The 16,539-nt window shown below is 40.5% G+C and overlaps 1 protein-coding gene across 6 annotated transcripts in view; it reads left to right on the top strand.

Moving 5' to 3' along the window:
• The window catches only part of LOC105476767 (slingshot protein phosphatase 2), a 306,278-nt gene that overhangs the window by 230,180 nt on the left and 59,559 nt on the right, over nucleotides 1-16,539 (top strand). For all 6 annotated transcript variants that reach the window (XM_071082607.1, XM_071082604.1, XM_071082605.1 and 3 more), the window contains 2 exons: nucleotides 3,627-3,691; nucleotides 14,296-14,417. In XM_071082607.1, the coding sequence (XP_070938708.1) occupies nucleotides 3,627-3,691; nucleotides 14,296-14,417 (187 nt within the window). The remainder of the gene's footprint in view (nucleotides 1-3,626; nucleotides 3,692-14,295; nucleotides 14,418-16,539) is intronic.

Here is a 16,539-nt window from a genome sequence, read left to right as displayed (position 1 = left end):
CTGAATTTGAAATATCCAAATAGTATTTTGCAAAGAAGGCTATTACAGGCGAATGTCTGCCAGTATTTTAAATGGAAACAATGAAAAGTCTATAAAATCCAACAGAAAATTGAAATTTAGCTCCTAGCAGTGAAGTATATGGTGGGAAAATGTAGGGAAGGTTATCTTAATGCCATGTCAATATATTGCCTTATATTAGACTCTGTGAAGAACAGTTGCCCAGTAGGAAATGATATGCAGTTTGCTCAGAGCAGTACTTTTTGCAGCTAACAAACCTGAGCTTCCAACTCACATAAGAAGGCTTACTTGAGTAGGCCTCCTGACTTTTTTTGTCTGAGCTTCAGAAAAGCCAGCTGAATCTTTGGGCCAGTAGTGTTCGGAGTGGAGACTTTGGGCTGCTATTTAGGGTTCTCCTCCAGAAGTTCTCCACCCTAAAAATCCTTTCCTCTGGTTATTTCTACTGGTAGGACAGAAGGAAACTTAGTTTTAAAGAAGCTCCGGCCTGGTGCAGTGGTCTGTGCCTGTAATCCCAGCACTTTGGGAGGCCCAGGTGGGCAGATTGCTTGAGCTTAGGAGTTCGGGACCAGCCTGGGCACCATGGTGAAACCTCATCTCTACAAAAAATACAAAAAATTAGCCAGGCGTTGTGGTGCACACCTGTAGTCCTGGCTACCCTGGAGGCTGAGGTGGGAGGATTGCTTGAGCCCAGGAAGTCACAGCTGTAGGGAGCCGTGATGGCGTCACTGTACTCCATTCTGGGTGGCAGAGTAAGACCCTGTCTCGAGAAAAAATAAAATAAAAAGTATCCTCAGCTGCTTAATGCAGTTGCAACTTGTAACTCAGGTAGCTTTTCATTGTTTATACCTAACACTTTATCTCCTCATACTTGTCCTTTTATTTTTTGTTTAACAGCTTTATTGAGATATAATCCACATACCATGTAATTCACCCAGTTTACTTATTTAAAGTGTACATTCATTGGTTTTTAGAAGAGTCACAGAGTTGTACAGCCATCACCACAATCTAATTTTAGAACATTTTTATCGCCCTGAAAATAAACCCGATACCCATTAGCAGTCACTCCCTATTTCTCTCACCCTCTCTCCCAGCCCTAAGCAACCATGAATCTACTTTCTGTCTCTGTAGATTTGCCTATTCTGGGTGTTCTGTAAATGGATTCATATAAATGGATTTTTGAGACAGGCTCCTTTTTCTTAGCGTGTTTTCAAAGGTCATCTATGGTATAGTATGTATCAGTACATCATTCCTTTTCATGACCAAATAATACTACATTTTGTGGATAATACCACATTTTATTTATCCATTCATCATTTGATAGACATTTGAGTTGTTTCCACTGTTTTGCTATTATGAATAATGCTGTATATACATGCGTGTACAACTTTTTGGGTGGACATATGTTTTCTTTTCTCTTGGGTTTACGCATATGAGACTTAAGATTGTGTCCCTGGCCTTGAAAGGTAGTAGAATGGATCTGGCCAAACATAATGACTCTCCATTTTAATTTTGAAAATTGAAAGATTCTGCAATATGGAATTAATTGGTCAGAAGCCAGCAGTGAAAACCATCCTTTTTGATTTGGGGTGGGGGGGTGGGTGTTTGGTTTTTTGTTTATTTATTTATATTTAAATGTGAGGTCTTACTCTGTCACCCAGGCTGGAGTGCAGTGGCATAATCATAGCTCACTAGCCTCAAGCAGTCCCCCACCTCAGCCTCCCAAAGTGGTGAGAGTAAGGAAGCTATTCTGTTTAAGAAGAAAGGAAAGAGTTTCAGACTTGCTGTCATTTGTATAAACGCACCAACCCATTTGCCAACCTACTTTTTTTCTTCCTGCCTCTATCCACTTCTTGTACATAACAGTATTTCATCTCATAATTAACAGCTATTAGTTAACTGAAGGAAAATTATGTATGTAGATTTCAAGACCAATGTGAGAACAAGTTATAGTGGCATTCATGGTTATGTGACTGTATCAGTCACCTTAGACTTTAATAAGGGCAATATCTGAGTGGGCAAGAGTGAGGTTTTTTTGTTCACAGATTTTCATAATTTATGATAGTACATTATTTATCTCCTGCTATCTAAAGCCTCGGATTTCCTAGGAATATGAGGAAATCTATAATAGTTAAAACAAAGAAATTTCAACTTAGTTTGACAAAATGTGTAAGAACAAGTGAGGATTCAAATAATGGTTGGCCATTTTAAAGAACCTAATAATATGTTCAGGAGAATGTATATCCCTTATGTGGCATACTTAATATATAATCTCATTGGCCGGGCACAGTGGCTCACACCTGTAATCCCAGCACTTTGGGAGGCCAAGGCAGGCGGATCACGAGGTCAGGAGATCAAGACCATCCTGGCTAACATGGTGAAACCCCATCTCTAAAATGCTAAAATACAAAAAATTAGCCGGGCATGGTGGCAGGCATCTGTAGTCCCAGCTACTTGGGAGGCTGAGGCAGGAGAATGGCGTGAACCCAGGAGGTGGAGCTTGCGGTGAGCCGAGATCGCACCACTGCACTCCAGCCTGGGCAACAGAGCGAGATTCCGTCTCAAAAAAAACAAAAAGGCCGGGCGCGGTGGCTCAAGCCTGTAATCCCAGCACTTTGGGAGGCCGAGATGGGCGGATCATGAGGTCGGGAGATAGAGACCATCCTGGCTAACATGGTGAAACCCCGTCTCTACTAAAAAAATACAAAAAACTAGCCGGGCGAGGTGGCGGGCGCCTGTAGTCCCAGCTACTCGGGAGGCTGAGGCAGGAGAATGGCGTGAACCCGGGAGGCGGAGCTTGCAGTGAGCTGAGATCCGGCCACTGCACTCCAGCCTGGGCGACAGAGCGAGACTCTGTCTCAAAAAAAAAAAAAAAAAAACATATGTACACACACACACACATGTATATACATATATATACATATATACACATAAAAATATATATACACATATATGTGTGTGTGTATATACTCTCATTATAGTATCGGTCACTACACTCCAGCCTGGGTGACAGAGCGAGACTCTGTCTCAAAAAAAAATTAAGATAAATAATAATTTCAGTCACTAATATGAAAGTCATTTTAAACTATTGACCTTATTCTAGGGAGAATCCAAAAGTCTTGTTAGGTCAAATGCAACCAAAGCATATGATTATAGAAATAGGAATGACAAAATGGTTAGCTTTTTAAAAGTTATGGATAATTCCTCTAACACTACACTACTACACCCATTTTCAAAGTGCCCTCATTGCTACTTTCCGTGAGCCTGAAAATACAGCCAGTGAGTGCTGCCTCTGCCTAACAGATCTCAACAACAAGTCTCTCATCAACATCCACCATAATACAAAACTGAGACTGGTCTCAAGTGTACCTTTCATAGGACAGACCTAAGTTTTAATATAGTATAGACTAAAAGCAAATGTATTAAGATGCAGTCTAGCAGTCTCTCTTTCCATTTTAAAAGAAGTCAATAATCATTTAATTTTCTATGTCTAATCAGAGTCCTTTAATGAATCAGAACTTTCTTTTACAAAAGTCACTGAGGTAGAAGGAATCCTCTCTGTCAACGTTAGAATGGAGAATAATTATCCTTTGGTTTGTAAATTTCACCAGGCGATCTCCAACAGCATCTCCAAGCAATGTTCATATTACTCCGCCCAGAAGACAACATCAGGCTGGTAAGTTAGTGGTGTCATCATAATTTTCTTCCTCAAAAGACTATCTAAGATAGCCAGCCAACATCGAACAGTCATTTTTACATCCCAACACAGTGCTGGGAACTATGTGAAGTAAGAGAGAAGATAATGTGGAATGTTGTGAAATAATTTGATGGTTTAAGACTGTTGATAAGCACCAGTTTGTAAGTTATTAACTATAATAACAATTGAAGTTCAGAAAATCAAGAAAAAACTTGGGGATTTGACCTAGATGAGGAAGGTTTATGTAGTCAGCGGAGCTTGAGGTGACTCTTGAAAGATGATGAGATTTGGATTGGTAGAAAGAAATTATTCTAGATAAGGACTTAACAAGCAAAAACACACCTAGAGAAGGACAAGGAAGGAGTGAAATGGCCAAAGATTGATGCTGGCTTCAGACTCAGGAGACTTGAACTTAGGTGCTAAGTCATATGATACTGGACAAGTTACTTTACCCTGTCTATGCTCATTTCCTCATCTCCTGACTACCTCTTCTGTTGAGAGGGTCAACTGGACATGAAAACATACTGAATAGTGCAAAATGCTGTCTAAGTATGGGGATTATTATTGGGAAGATAGAGACTAGAAAACAAGGCAGGCAAATATGGATTTAGTGCTGTAAACTGGAGGTCTCAAACTGGCAGTGTATAGGCCAGAGATATGTTTTGTTTGGATCACAGCGTTTTTTTAAAAAAATGTAAGCCAGAATTTTAAAGTTAGGTGAGGTCTAGCATGGGTTCTTAATTTACCATAATCCTCTTTTTGAGACAGAGTCTCGCTCCGTCGCCCAGGCTGGAGTGCCATGGCACAATCTCAGCTCACTGCAACCTCCACCTCCCAGGTTCGATCAATTCTCCTGCCTCAGCCTCCCAAGCAGCTGGGATTATAGGCATGCGCCACCACGCTCAGCTAATTTTTGTATTTTTAGTAGAGACGGGGTTTCACCTAATTGGGCAGGCTGGTCTCAAACTCCTGACCTTGTGATCCACCTGCCTCAGCCTCACAAAGTGCTGGGATTACAGGCATGAGCCACAGTGCCCAGCCCCTATTGTCTTCTTAAGTCAAGTGTCACCATTTGTCATCATTCCTGCACTGTTGTAGTAGTACCTCCAATAAAACTAGGAAAACAAAACCGAGATGAGCATATTTCTTTGTGGAAATTGGAAAGTATTTCTACCCATTCAGTATTCACGTGGCTTACTTTCCTCATTTACGTTTCCCATCTGAGCCTCTTAGGAGTGTCCAATTATTTGACTTCCCTGGACCACATTGGAAAAAGAAGAACTGTCTTGGGCCACACATAAAATACACTAACACTAACGATAGCTGATGAATTTTAAAAAAAAATCAGGAATATCTCATAATGTTTTCAGAAAGTTTATGAATTTGTGCTGGGCCACATTCAAAGCCATCTTGGGCCACATGTGACCCATAGGCCATGGGTTGCACAAGCTTGCTGCTTGCTCTAGATTACTAACTAAAGGTAGTACCTCTCCCTTTTCAAAATAAGCGGTTGTGAAACATCACAGGTTTTTCAGCCAAAGAATGCCATGAGACAGCTATAGTAGTTAGGGAAGATTCCTCAGAAGCTAATGCAGAATAGAGAGGAGGAAAAGATCATTTTAAATCAGGGAGGCCTGCTAAGGTAGTTATTGCAGTAATCTAGGCATGTGGTAATGAGTCCTCTGATTAGAATATATAAAAATTTAAAGGAATCCTTTCATAGTTGTTTTATATCTTATTTTTAATTTTTTTAATGTTTTATATCCTAACCAAAAGTAACATTATACATTTATATAAATCTTGTCTGTATTTCTTGATATATTTCTTTCTTAAATAATTATTTAAGGCCGGGCGCAGGGGCTCACGCCTGTAATACCAACACTTTGGGAGACTGAGGTGGGCAGATCATTTGAGGTCAAGAGTTCAAGATCAGCCTAGCCAACATGGTAAAACCATGTCTCTACTAAAAATACAAAAATGAGCCAGGCGTGGTGGCACACACCTGTAGCTACCCAGGAGGCTGAGGCAGGAGAATCACTTGAACCCAGGAGGCGGTGGTTGCAGTGAGCCAAGATTGCGCCATTACACTCCAACCTGGATGACAGAATGAGATTCCGTCTCAAAAAATAATCATAATGTTATTATTGTTATTTAAAAGGGAACAGGGGGATGCAATTCTTACAGTATTAATAATCTGGAGTGACTGGGGTGTGGTGGTTCATGTCTGTAATCCCAGCACTTTGGGAGGCCGAGGCAGGAGTTCAAGACCAGCCTAGGCAACATGGCAAAACCCTGTCTCTACAAAAAGTAAAAAATTAGCTGGGCATAGTGGCATGCCAGCTACTCGGGAGGCTGAGGTGGGAGTATTGCTTGAGCCTGGCAGGTCAAGGCTGCAGTGAGCCATGATCATGCCACTGCCCTCAACCTGGGCAACAGTGCAAGACCATGTCTCTAATAATAATCATCATCATCATCATCTGAAGCAATGATTCTCAAACTTTAAAATATATCAAAATCACCTGGAGAGGTTTGTTAAATCACTAATTACTGGACTGCACATGCAGAGTTTGATTAGTAAAGGGGAAGCAGAGATAATTTGTATTTTTAAGCCAGTTTTGAAATACTGCTGATGCTGCTGATCCAGGAGTCACGCTTGGAGTACACCTCTTTGAAAACCCTTAACAACAATCATTTGCACATACGCACATACTGGATGCCCAATAAATATTTGCTGATAGCTTTCAAAATTTGTGTGTTTTGGTAAAGCTAAAGCTTTAAAGAGATGTAACATCACTTTATCATTTTCTCATTGATAACCTTCTGGAATTTGGTGTGAACCTCTAAATATTAAAATAATTTTAACTACATAGAGACTTGGAAGAACATGAAGGAAGCAGTTATGAAGGCAGAGCTGGCAATTCTTTTCTTACTAAAATATGCATCTTCAGTTGCTTTACATTTATAAAATAAATTCAGAAAATGTAACTTACGCCTCTGAATTCAAAGTTCACATGACAAGTCATTTTACAGTTGTTTTGAATTGTTACAAACACATAGTCATTATGTTTCAGATTATTGAGTGAGTCATCTTCAAGAAAATGAGTCAATGCATTGTATGACTTTGGACAAATTAGCACTTCTCTAACTGAAAGGAGCATTTGTAGACTCAAAGCAAAGGCTTTTGTTTTGAGTTAAATTTGGAATGCTGAAACTCTTAAGATTTGTGCAGAAGGCTAGAACTTTGATAGTCAACTGAAAGTCTTGCCTTTTTTTTTTTTGAGACGGAGTCTATCTCTGTCGCCCAGGCTGGAGTGCAGTGGCTCAATCGTGGCTCTTTGCAACCTCTGCCTCCTGGGTTCAAGTGATTCTCCTGTCTCAGCCCCCCGAGTAGCTGGGATTACAGACATGCGCCACCATACCCGGCTAATTTTTTGTATTTTTAGTAGAGACGGGTTTTCACCATGTTGGCCAGGCTGGTCTTAAACTCCTGACCTCAGGTGATCTCCCCATCTGGCCTCCCAAAGTGCTGGGATTACAGGCATGAGCCACCGCACCCACTAAAAGTCTTGCCTTTATTTTTTAAATAACCCAACCAAACCACACATTTTGCTTTAGCATTGAAAATAAGACGAAGCCAATCTTTTCCTCCAGGGAAGCTCTGTGTTCCAAATACAGGCATCAAGCATTAACTTTAGTTCTTAGGAAAACTGTAGCTAGTAAAATAAAGGAAGTGGTTTTATAGTACTCTTGCACATTACCAAAGATCAACCATTTAATTAAAACAATAATCTGAGAAATTAAGAATTCTCAGGACATTTGAAGTAACTTCAGTTGATGTTCTTAACTAAAGCTGAAGTGCTGATAAGGTACAAAGAGGTCTTTTTTGAGTACTTTGCAGGAGAATTTAAGAAAATGAGGAGTTTTATTATTTTGGTTTTCATCATATGTTGCTTCTAAAATGGAAATTGATTTATTTTTTCTAGCTATAAATATATTATGTGGGTTTTTTTTTATCCCAGTCAAACAATGCAAAAAAGTATAAATAAAGTAAAAATCACTCTGTATTCTACATTCTGAGAAAATCATTGTTAGCAATTTGGATAAGCATCCTTCCACTCTTTTAAAAATATGTATATATGAGAGAGAGAGAGAGTGTAAAGAGTGAGAGGAAGAGCATTGTTTTGTTTCTACAAAAATGTGACAAAAATAGAAATACCTTTTTGTAACCTACTTTCTTCATAGTTTATCATGGATGTCTTTCCATGTCAATAAATAAATCGTGGTTTTTAATGGCTACACGGAATATACAATTCATATTTAAGAATTTCATAGAGACAGACTGATTTTAAAAAAATATTCAGAGACTTCCTCAAGTTCTAATCTTTTTCTTTTGAAGACAGTGTTCTTTAGTCTACTAGTGTCACAAGTGAAGCCTGTTTTAATTTTGGCTATTGATTTTGCTTCATTCTTTTGACTAGCGTTTAATATTTACATACTTTTGGAACCTTTCTCTCTGATGGATTAGATGAACTGCCTGTCTTAGACATTGGGTCTTTATAATGTAGTTTACTGGGGGTAATTAATTTCTTTTCACAAAGAGTCTTACATCATGCACGCAGGGGCATGCATGTAAGACTCTTGGTATAGAGAAATTCTTTTTTTTGTTTGTTTGTTTGTTTATTTTTTTTGAGACAGAGTTTCACTCTTTTGCCCAGGCTGGAGTGCAATGGTGCAATCTCGGCTTACCACAACCTCCGCCTCCCAGGTTCAAGCGATTCTCCTGCCTCAGCCTCCTGAGTAGCTGGGATTACAGGCATGCGCCACCACGTCCAGCTAATTTTTTGTATTTTTAGTAGGGATGGGGTTTCTCCATATTGGTCAGGCTGGTCTCAAACTCCCAACCTCAGGTGATCTGCCTTCCTCAGCTTCCCAAAGTGCTGGGATTATAAGCATGAACCCCTGTGCCCAGCGGTGAAAAAAAATTAAAGGCAAAGGTACAGTTTAAGCTTGAGGAGGAGTATTTCCTGATGTTAGATGATGCTGAAGAGAGCAGCTCTTTTTTTTTTTTCTTTTTTTTTTTTTTTTTGAGATGGAGTCTCGCTTTGTCACCCAGGCTGGAGTGCAGTGGTGCGTTCTCGACTCACTGCAGCCTCTGCCTCCCAGGTTCCACAGATTCTCGTGACTCAGCCTCCTGAGTACCTGGGATTACAGGCACATACCACAACGCCCCACTAATTTTTGTATTTTTAGTAGAGACCGGGTTTCATCATGATGGCCAGGCTAGTTTCGAACTCCTCACTTCAAGTGATCCACCCGCCTCAGCCTCCCAAAGTGCTGGGATTACAGGTGCGAGCCACCGCTCTAAGCCAAGAGAAGCTCTTTTATCAGGTGGTGTTTGTAAACTGCTTGTAATTAGGTTAAGGATTTAAATTAGATGCCGAGGGAATAGCATTATTCTTTGATAGATGAGCTTTGAAAACAGGTTGGGTTTTTCAGGAATAAAGCAGAGGCAGGGGATGACTTCTCAGACCTACTTCAGTCCTAAGACTGCTGGATACAATTCACCTGAAACTTGTAATAGCGTTCCAAATTTAGGCAGTAAATGTAGTTTCTTGGAAATATAAGCTCAGTTACTATTGCTGCCAAGTTTTAAAATCCAGGATATTGTTTTGTTCAGGCAATTAAAATGTACTTCAGTAGTGTCCTTTTCAAGGAGAACTTTAGTTGATTAATGAAATGCATCTCAATTGTCTTATTCCAGTCATTGATTTCAATATAAGTTCTGGAGACTGAAGAAACATTGGAAATGCTGTCATTTTCAAAATTAGGGTATTATGAACAAAATTGTCATTTTAAATTTATTTGATTGTGTTAATAAATTATTACATTTTGCTTAATCTTATCTCCAATGGAGGAATATGAAATAAACCTCAAACCAGGATGGGCGTTAGACTTTTCCTTATGGCTGTGGCACATAGATTTTTAATTCATTAACCTAGAATCTTGAAGCTTAAAATGAACTGTTTTTTTTTTTTTGAGGGTCTCACTCACCCTGTTGCCTAGGCTGGAGTGGAGTGGCGTGATCTCAACCTACTGCAACCTCCTCCTCACGGGATCCAGTGATTCTCCTGCCTCAGCCACCTGAACAGCTGGGATTACAGACACACGCCACCACACCCAGCTAATTTTTTTTGTATTTTTAGTAGAGAGAGGATTTTGCCATGTTGGCCAGGCTGATCTCGAACTCCTGACCTCAAGCAACCCGCCTGTCTCAGCCTCCCAAAGTTTTCAGATTACAGGCGTGAACCACTGCGCCCAGCCTAAAAGGAACTTTAAATAAAGTCTTGGGTTTATCCCCTCACGTTTCAGAATTTTTTCTTCAAAGATTTTTATCTCATCCTTCTAATTAGGAGATAGGTGTTGAATTAATACTGTAGGTACTATCTAGAGGCCTGTGATCAAATTCCAGGAACTCTTAAGTGCTATTCTTCCATTTAAGAAGCTTAAAATTGACCAGTCTGGACAACATGGTGAAACCTCATCTCTACCAAAGATACAAAAAATTAGCCAAGCATGGTGGCGGGCACTTGTGGTCCCAGTTCTTTGGGAGGCTGAGGTGGGAGGATTGCTTGACCCCCGGAGGCAGAGGTTGCAGAACACCCCACTGCATTCCAGCCTGGGTAACAGAGTGAAACACAAAAACAAAAAAGAAGCTGAAAATTGAATGGATCTGAAATATGCATGGTATTCAAGCCTAAGTCAGTATGAAATGGCTGGGGCCCTTCTCATTAGGTTTGGGAACTTCTGTTACAGTTTGAGTAAGCAAGGGCGAGCCAAACATTTGAAATGCTTTTGATATTATAAAATAAACTTTTTAAAAAGAGACAGCTGGCCGGGCGAAGTGGCTTGCGCCTGTAATCCCAGCACTTTGGGAGGCCAAGGTGGGTGGATCACAAGGTCAAGAGATTGAGAGCATCCTGGCCAACATGGTGAAACCCCATCTCTACTAAAAATACAAAAAGTAGCCAGGCGCAGTGGCAGGCACCTGTAATCCCATTTACTCGGGAGGCTGAGGCAGGAGAGTTGCTTGAACCCAGGGGGCAGAGGTTTCAGTGAGCTGAGATCACACCACTGCACTCCAGCCTGGGCGACAGAGTGAAACTCCATCTCAAAAAAAAAAAAAAAAAAAAGAGACAACTAATGTTTGCAGTGAATATCACTTACAAAGAAACTCTTATAGCCCACTTCTAACTTGGCCTGGTAACTTGCATTATAGGTAATACTTATGAAAGTTATATTTTTCCTTTTATCAGCTTTGACTTAGCCAATCAGTTGCCACTGGTTGGTGTAGGAGTTGTAGATAAATTGTCAGAAACAAAGTTCAGTTGTTCCCAGGCCATTTGTATTTGAGCCTTGCCAGAAATTCTTGGAGCCTTGACAGAGAATAAAAGAGCCTCTAATACATTCAGGAAACTTGGGCCAAGGGAGGCCCAAATGTAAATATGTAATAATATACAAGATCTTGTTTATAAGAAATTCTAGTTTACCTGCACCAGGATTTCTGATGAATTAACATGTTGTAGAGTGTGTCTACAATCAGAGAAGGAGTCAGTACTGCCTCCCAGTCGGCCACATGTACATTTACTATTTATTCATTGTTCTGTGTGTGTAATGTCCCACTCTTGATCCCAGCCTTCTAGATCTTAGTCTATTTAAATGTTAGTTCCTCTTAGCTTCTCATAAGTGAATTTGGTTTTAAATGCTCAATTACTTCATGGAACATGAAGTCAGAAGTACAGTTCTCTATCTTATGCATTTGGCATCAGAATGGTAAGCATTACATTCTTGTTATATCTGTTCTTATTAGAAACAAGATTTAATGTAGCCACTTCTGTCATTTATGCTTCCCTAAATTTTCCTAGGAGTATCAGAATAGAGACAAAAAGATAGCCACGGGAATCTCACCTCTGCCTTGCTAAATGGGTCATTTGAGCTATGTAACTATGCCTCTTTTTCCCTTTGCCTGGCCATTTTGGAATAGTGACAGAGTTAAGAGGAGGGAGACTCTAAGAACAGCAGCACTGAAAAAAAAATTCCAAATAGAAATTTCTGACAAATATAATGAGCCAGTTGATGGATTAGAATTGTTTCTCTAAGGAAGAGGGGTTATTTTACACAGAAGAATTTGCCTCCAGAGCACATTTTTCTGGCTTCAAAGATCTGTCATTTTGCCAGGTGGGTGGTTCACGCCTATAATCCCAGCACTTTGGGAGGCCGAAGTGGGTGGACCACCTGAGGCAGGAGTTCGAGACCAGCCTGGCCATCTGGCCAACATGATGAAACCCTGTCTCTATAAAAATACAAAAATTAGGCGTGGTGGCGTGCGCCTGTAATCCCAGTTACTCGGAAGGCTGAGGTAGGAGAATCGCTTAAACCCAGGAAGCAGAGGTTGCAGTGAGCCGAGATCGCGCCATTGCACTCCAACCTGAGTGACAGAGGGAGACCCTGTCTCAAAAAAAAAAAAAAAAAAACCAGGTGCAGTGGCTCGCGCCTGTAATCCTAGCACTTTGGGAGGCCGAGGCAGGCGAATTGCCTGAGCCTGGGCAACATGGTGAAACCTCATCTGTACTAAAATACAAAAAAAAAAAAAAAAAAGCCGGGCGTGGCAGCATGTGCCTATAGTCCCAGCTACCCAGGAGGCTGAGGCAGGAGAATTGCTTGAACCTGGGAGGCGGAGATTGCAGTAAGCCGAGATCACACCACTGCACTCCAGCATGGGGGACAGAGCAAGACTCCGTCTCTTGAAAAAAAAAAAGCTGTCTTTAAAATTATTAACAAATGAAAGAAGAGTAGCCTAGACTATACACTCAATGAGGGCATAGATCATGTCTCTCTCTTCCACCATTGAATCCTCAGCACTTGGCATTGTTATTGTATATGTATAATAAATATTTACATAAATATTCATAATATATACATAAATATATGTGTATTATTTGAATGTGTTGCCTGTAGTTGTTTTATTTTTAAGGCTTATAAGATACCTTTTGGCTTTGGGAGGCCAAGACGGGCAGATCACGAGGTCAGGAGATCAAGACCATCCTGGCTAACACAGTGAAACCCCATCCTACTAAAAAAAAAATACAAAAAAAACTAGCCGAGCGAGGTGGCGGGTGCCTGTAGTCCCAGCTACTCGGGAGGCTGAGGCAGGAGAATGGCGTAAACCCGGGAGGCGGAGCTTGCAGTGAGCTGAGGTCCAGCCACTGCACTCCAGCCTGGGTGACAGAACAAGACTCTGTCTCAAAAAAAAAAAAAAAAAAAGGATACCTTTTGGAACTTACTAAGAAAATTTCCAAACATATTAAAGTAGAAAGTACATCCTTAGCCAGGCATGGTGACTCACACCTGTTAAAAAAAAAAGAAAGAAAGAAAGTACATCCTCATAAACTCATTACTCAGCTTTTTTTTTTTTTTTTTTTTTTTTTTGGACTAGAGTCTCACTCTGTCACCCAGGCTGGAGGGCAGTGGTGTGATCTCAGCTCACTGCAACCTCTGCCTTTTGGGTTCCAGCGATCCTCCTGCCTCAGCCTCCTGAGTAGCTGGGATTACAGGCATGTGCCACCACACCCAGCTAATTTTTTTTTGTATTTTTAGTAGAGACAGGGTTTCACCATGTTGGCTAGGCTGGTCTTGAACTCCTGACCTCAGGTGATCTGCCTACTTGGCCTCCCAAAGTGCTGGGATTATAGGCGTAAGCCACCGCGCCTGGCCATTACTTACCTTTAATAACCATCAACCTTTTGCCTGACTTCTTTCATCTATCCCCACTCTGTGTTAAATTTTTTTGTTGGAACATTTTAAAGTAAAACTCAGAAACCATGTCATTTCACTCCCAGTACTTAAGAAAAAGTCACAGTAACCACAATGCCATTATTACATTAACAGTAAATCCTTAATTTCATCTAAGACCCTGTCCGTATTCAAATTTTCTGAGGGTCTTTTTAAAATTTAAGCAATAAATTAAAACTTTTGACAAAAAATGAGAAGTTTCTGAAAATGCAATCTCCTTTAATTATCATTGAAACTTAAGAAAATCTTATAGTGCATTAACATGCAGGAATTCAGTATAGCAAAGTCAATACTCGCCTTAGATGTTGCTAATAGTTTGCTCCATATTATAATTGTTTGTGGGAATTGCATCTCTGAGACCAATGCTCACATTCATATACCTCACATTTCCCTCTTCAATCTTTATTACACACTGTGGTAATTAGTATAAATTACACTAATAACAAACATCTTATTGAGCATTTACTGTGTGCCAAGCACGGTGCTTTACATGTATTATTTTATAAGATTCTTAAAACAACCAGATAGGTATTATTATATCTCCCTCCAATTAATTTAGTAACTTACCAAAGGTTTTATAGCTAGTATACAAGCTGAGATTTTAATTTATGTCTCCTAACTACTGACTCTGCTGCCTTCCTGAGTATGCTAAAGACGCTGATGAAAAGGGGTTGAAATGATCTGAAATTAACATTCTAAATTTCATAATATCTCTGTTGTGTGCTAACTTCCAGGCTGTAAGACTGGAAAGTACTTACCAGAATCGAACACGCTATATGGTAGTGGTTTCAACTAATGGTAGACAAGACACCGAAGAAAGCATCGTCCTAGGAATGGATTTCTCCTCTAATGACAGGTATGGTGGTACCATTTCAAAATGTGAAAACTGCGTTTTAAGTAACCTGTTCCAGTTGTTTTTTTTTTTTTTTTGGTGGGGGGCAGGGGGACGGAATGTCATCACTCTGTTGCCCAGACTGGAATGCAGTGGCACAATCTTGGTTCACTGCAACCTCTGCCTCCTGGGTTCAAGCAATTCTCCTACCTCAGCCTCCCGAGTAGCTGGGATTACAGGTGTGCACCACTATGCCCGATTAATTTTTGTATTTTTAGTAGAGACAGAGTTTTGCCATGTTGGCCAGTTTCAAACTCCCGACTTCAAGTGATCCACCCACCTCAGCCTCCCAAAGTGCTGAGATGACAGGCGTGAGCCACCGTGCCTGACCCCAGTTGCCTTTCATCACAAAAATATCTTGTGCAGTTCTGCTGTTAAAGTACAAGACATAAAACTAAAGAACATAAGTATCTTAGCCACAGTCTTGAGAAACAAGAATGTTTAGTGAATTTCTTTGGTTCTGAGTTTCTAATTTACCATTATTCCATACCTTCATCTCATCTTTAGATAGTCACAATATAAAGCAAGTGGTTTCAAAGTTACATTTAAAAAGCTGCCTTTTTATTTATTTTTTTGAGACAATGTCTCACTCTGTTGTCCAGGCTGAAGTGCCGTGATACAGTCACAGCTCACTACAGCCTCAAATTCCTCCACCTCAGCCTCCTAAGTAGCTGGAAGTACAGGCATGCACCACCATACCCAGCTATTTGGTCTTTTTTTTTTTTTTTTTTTTTTTTTCCTTATTTTTCTGGAGACGAGATTTCCTTATGTTGGCCAGGCTGGTCTTGAATTCCTGGGCTTAAGCGATCCTCCCACTTGGGCTTCCCAAAGTTCTGGAATTATAGGCATGAGCCTTGCACCTGGCCTACTCTATTGTAGTCAGTAATGATTCACTTTGGTGATTATAGGGCACCCAGCCTTTGTGGTAGTATACCAGTGGTCCCAGATCCAAAGAGATCCCACTTAAACTACCATCTGTTTTGTTTATCCATGTCCTTAAACCTTGCTTTTACCAAATGTTATGCCTCCTTTTTCCTTTTATTGAGTTAAAAAGGATGGTGGAGGGGCGGGCAGGGGCGGTACAGGATGGCTCCTTAAACTCAAAGCAGAACTTTTTATGTACCTTTGGCTTTAGCTGTACTTTATATTCTATGATGAAAGATAACACACAACACCTGTCCTTTTTGTGTGTCGTTAAGGTTTGTTGCTTTCCTTTTTTATTTTTCCCACTTTTTCTGGAGAAACCTTCGGAAGACTGTGGAATGTGGCTGCTAAGCAGATCTTTACACCCTGGATAATAAGCCTCAGGAAATCCTGCCAGATGTCTCAAAGCATTGACTTCCTGGTTCAGGACTAGAATGGAACTTTGGAGTAGCTAGGGGTGTGACCCAGGCCTAGGGAAATTTAGTCACAAAGAGAGGAGGAGCCTGGGAATGATTCTAATTGTCCTGATGTTGAGGGGAAAAAAATCATTTTATCACTAGAAAGTTTCCCAAACCAATGTTTACCTTATTCCTATATAGAAGTCAACCTGAAAATAACTTGGGGGTTCACAGGGATTCCCAAAGCCAAAGTTATTAGCTTGTATACCACTTAACAGCATTTAATTGTAGGCTCTAAATTTACACGGGCTTGTAAACCACATTTAGGAAGCTTTCTCCTGCATGGTTTTAACTTCTGATTAAGCAACGGAGCTTTCAGTAAGCATTTTCCTATAACAGCACCTACCTTGTTTACATTCATTAGGATTTTAGGACCTCTAATTTAGGTTTTTAATCTCTCTAGATCTGTATTGTCCAGTATAGTAGCCACTAACCATATGTGCCCCTTCCTTCCTTCTTGCCTGCCTGCCTGCCTGCCGTCCTGCCTGCCTGCCTGCCTGCCTGCCTTCCTTCTTTCATCTTCCTTCCTTTCTTTTTTCCTTTTTGTGGAGAACACGGTCTCTCTGTGTTGTCCAGGCTGGTCTCAACTCCTGAGCTCCTGCCTCTGCCTTCCTGAGTGCTGGGATTATAGGCATGAGCGACTGCATACAGCATGCATGTGTCTTTTTAAATAGATTAAAATTAAATGAAATTTCAGTTCCTCA

Source organism: Macaca nemestrina, chromosome 17 (assembly GCF_043159975.1).
Source record: "Macaca nemestrina isolate mMacNem1 chromosome 17, mMacNem.hap1, whole genome shotgun sequence".
Taxonomy (NCBI): Eukaryota; Metazoa; Chordata; class Mammalia; order Primates; family Cercopithecidae; genus Macaca; species Macaca nemestrina.
Note: the sequence above shows the minus strand (reverse complement) of the source record. Positions and strands in the feature narration are given on the sequence as shown.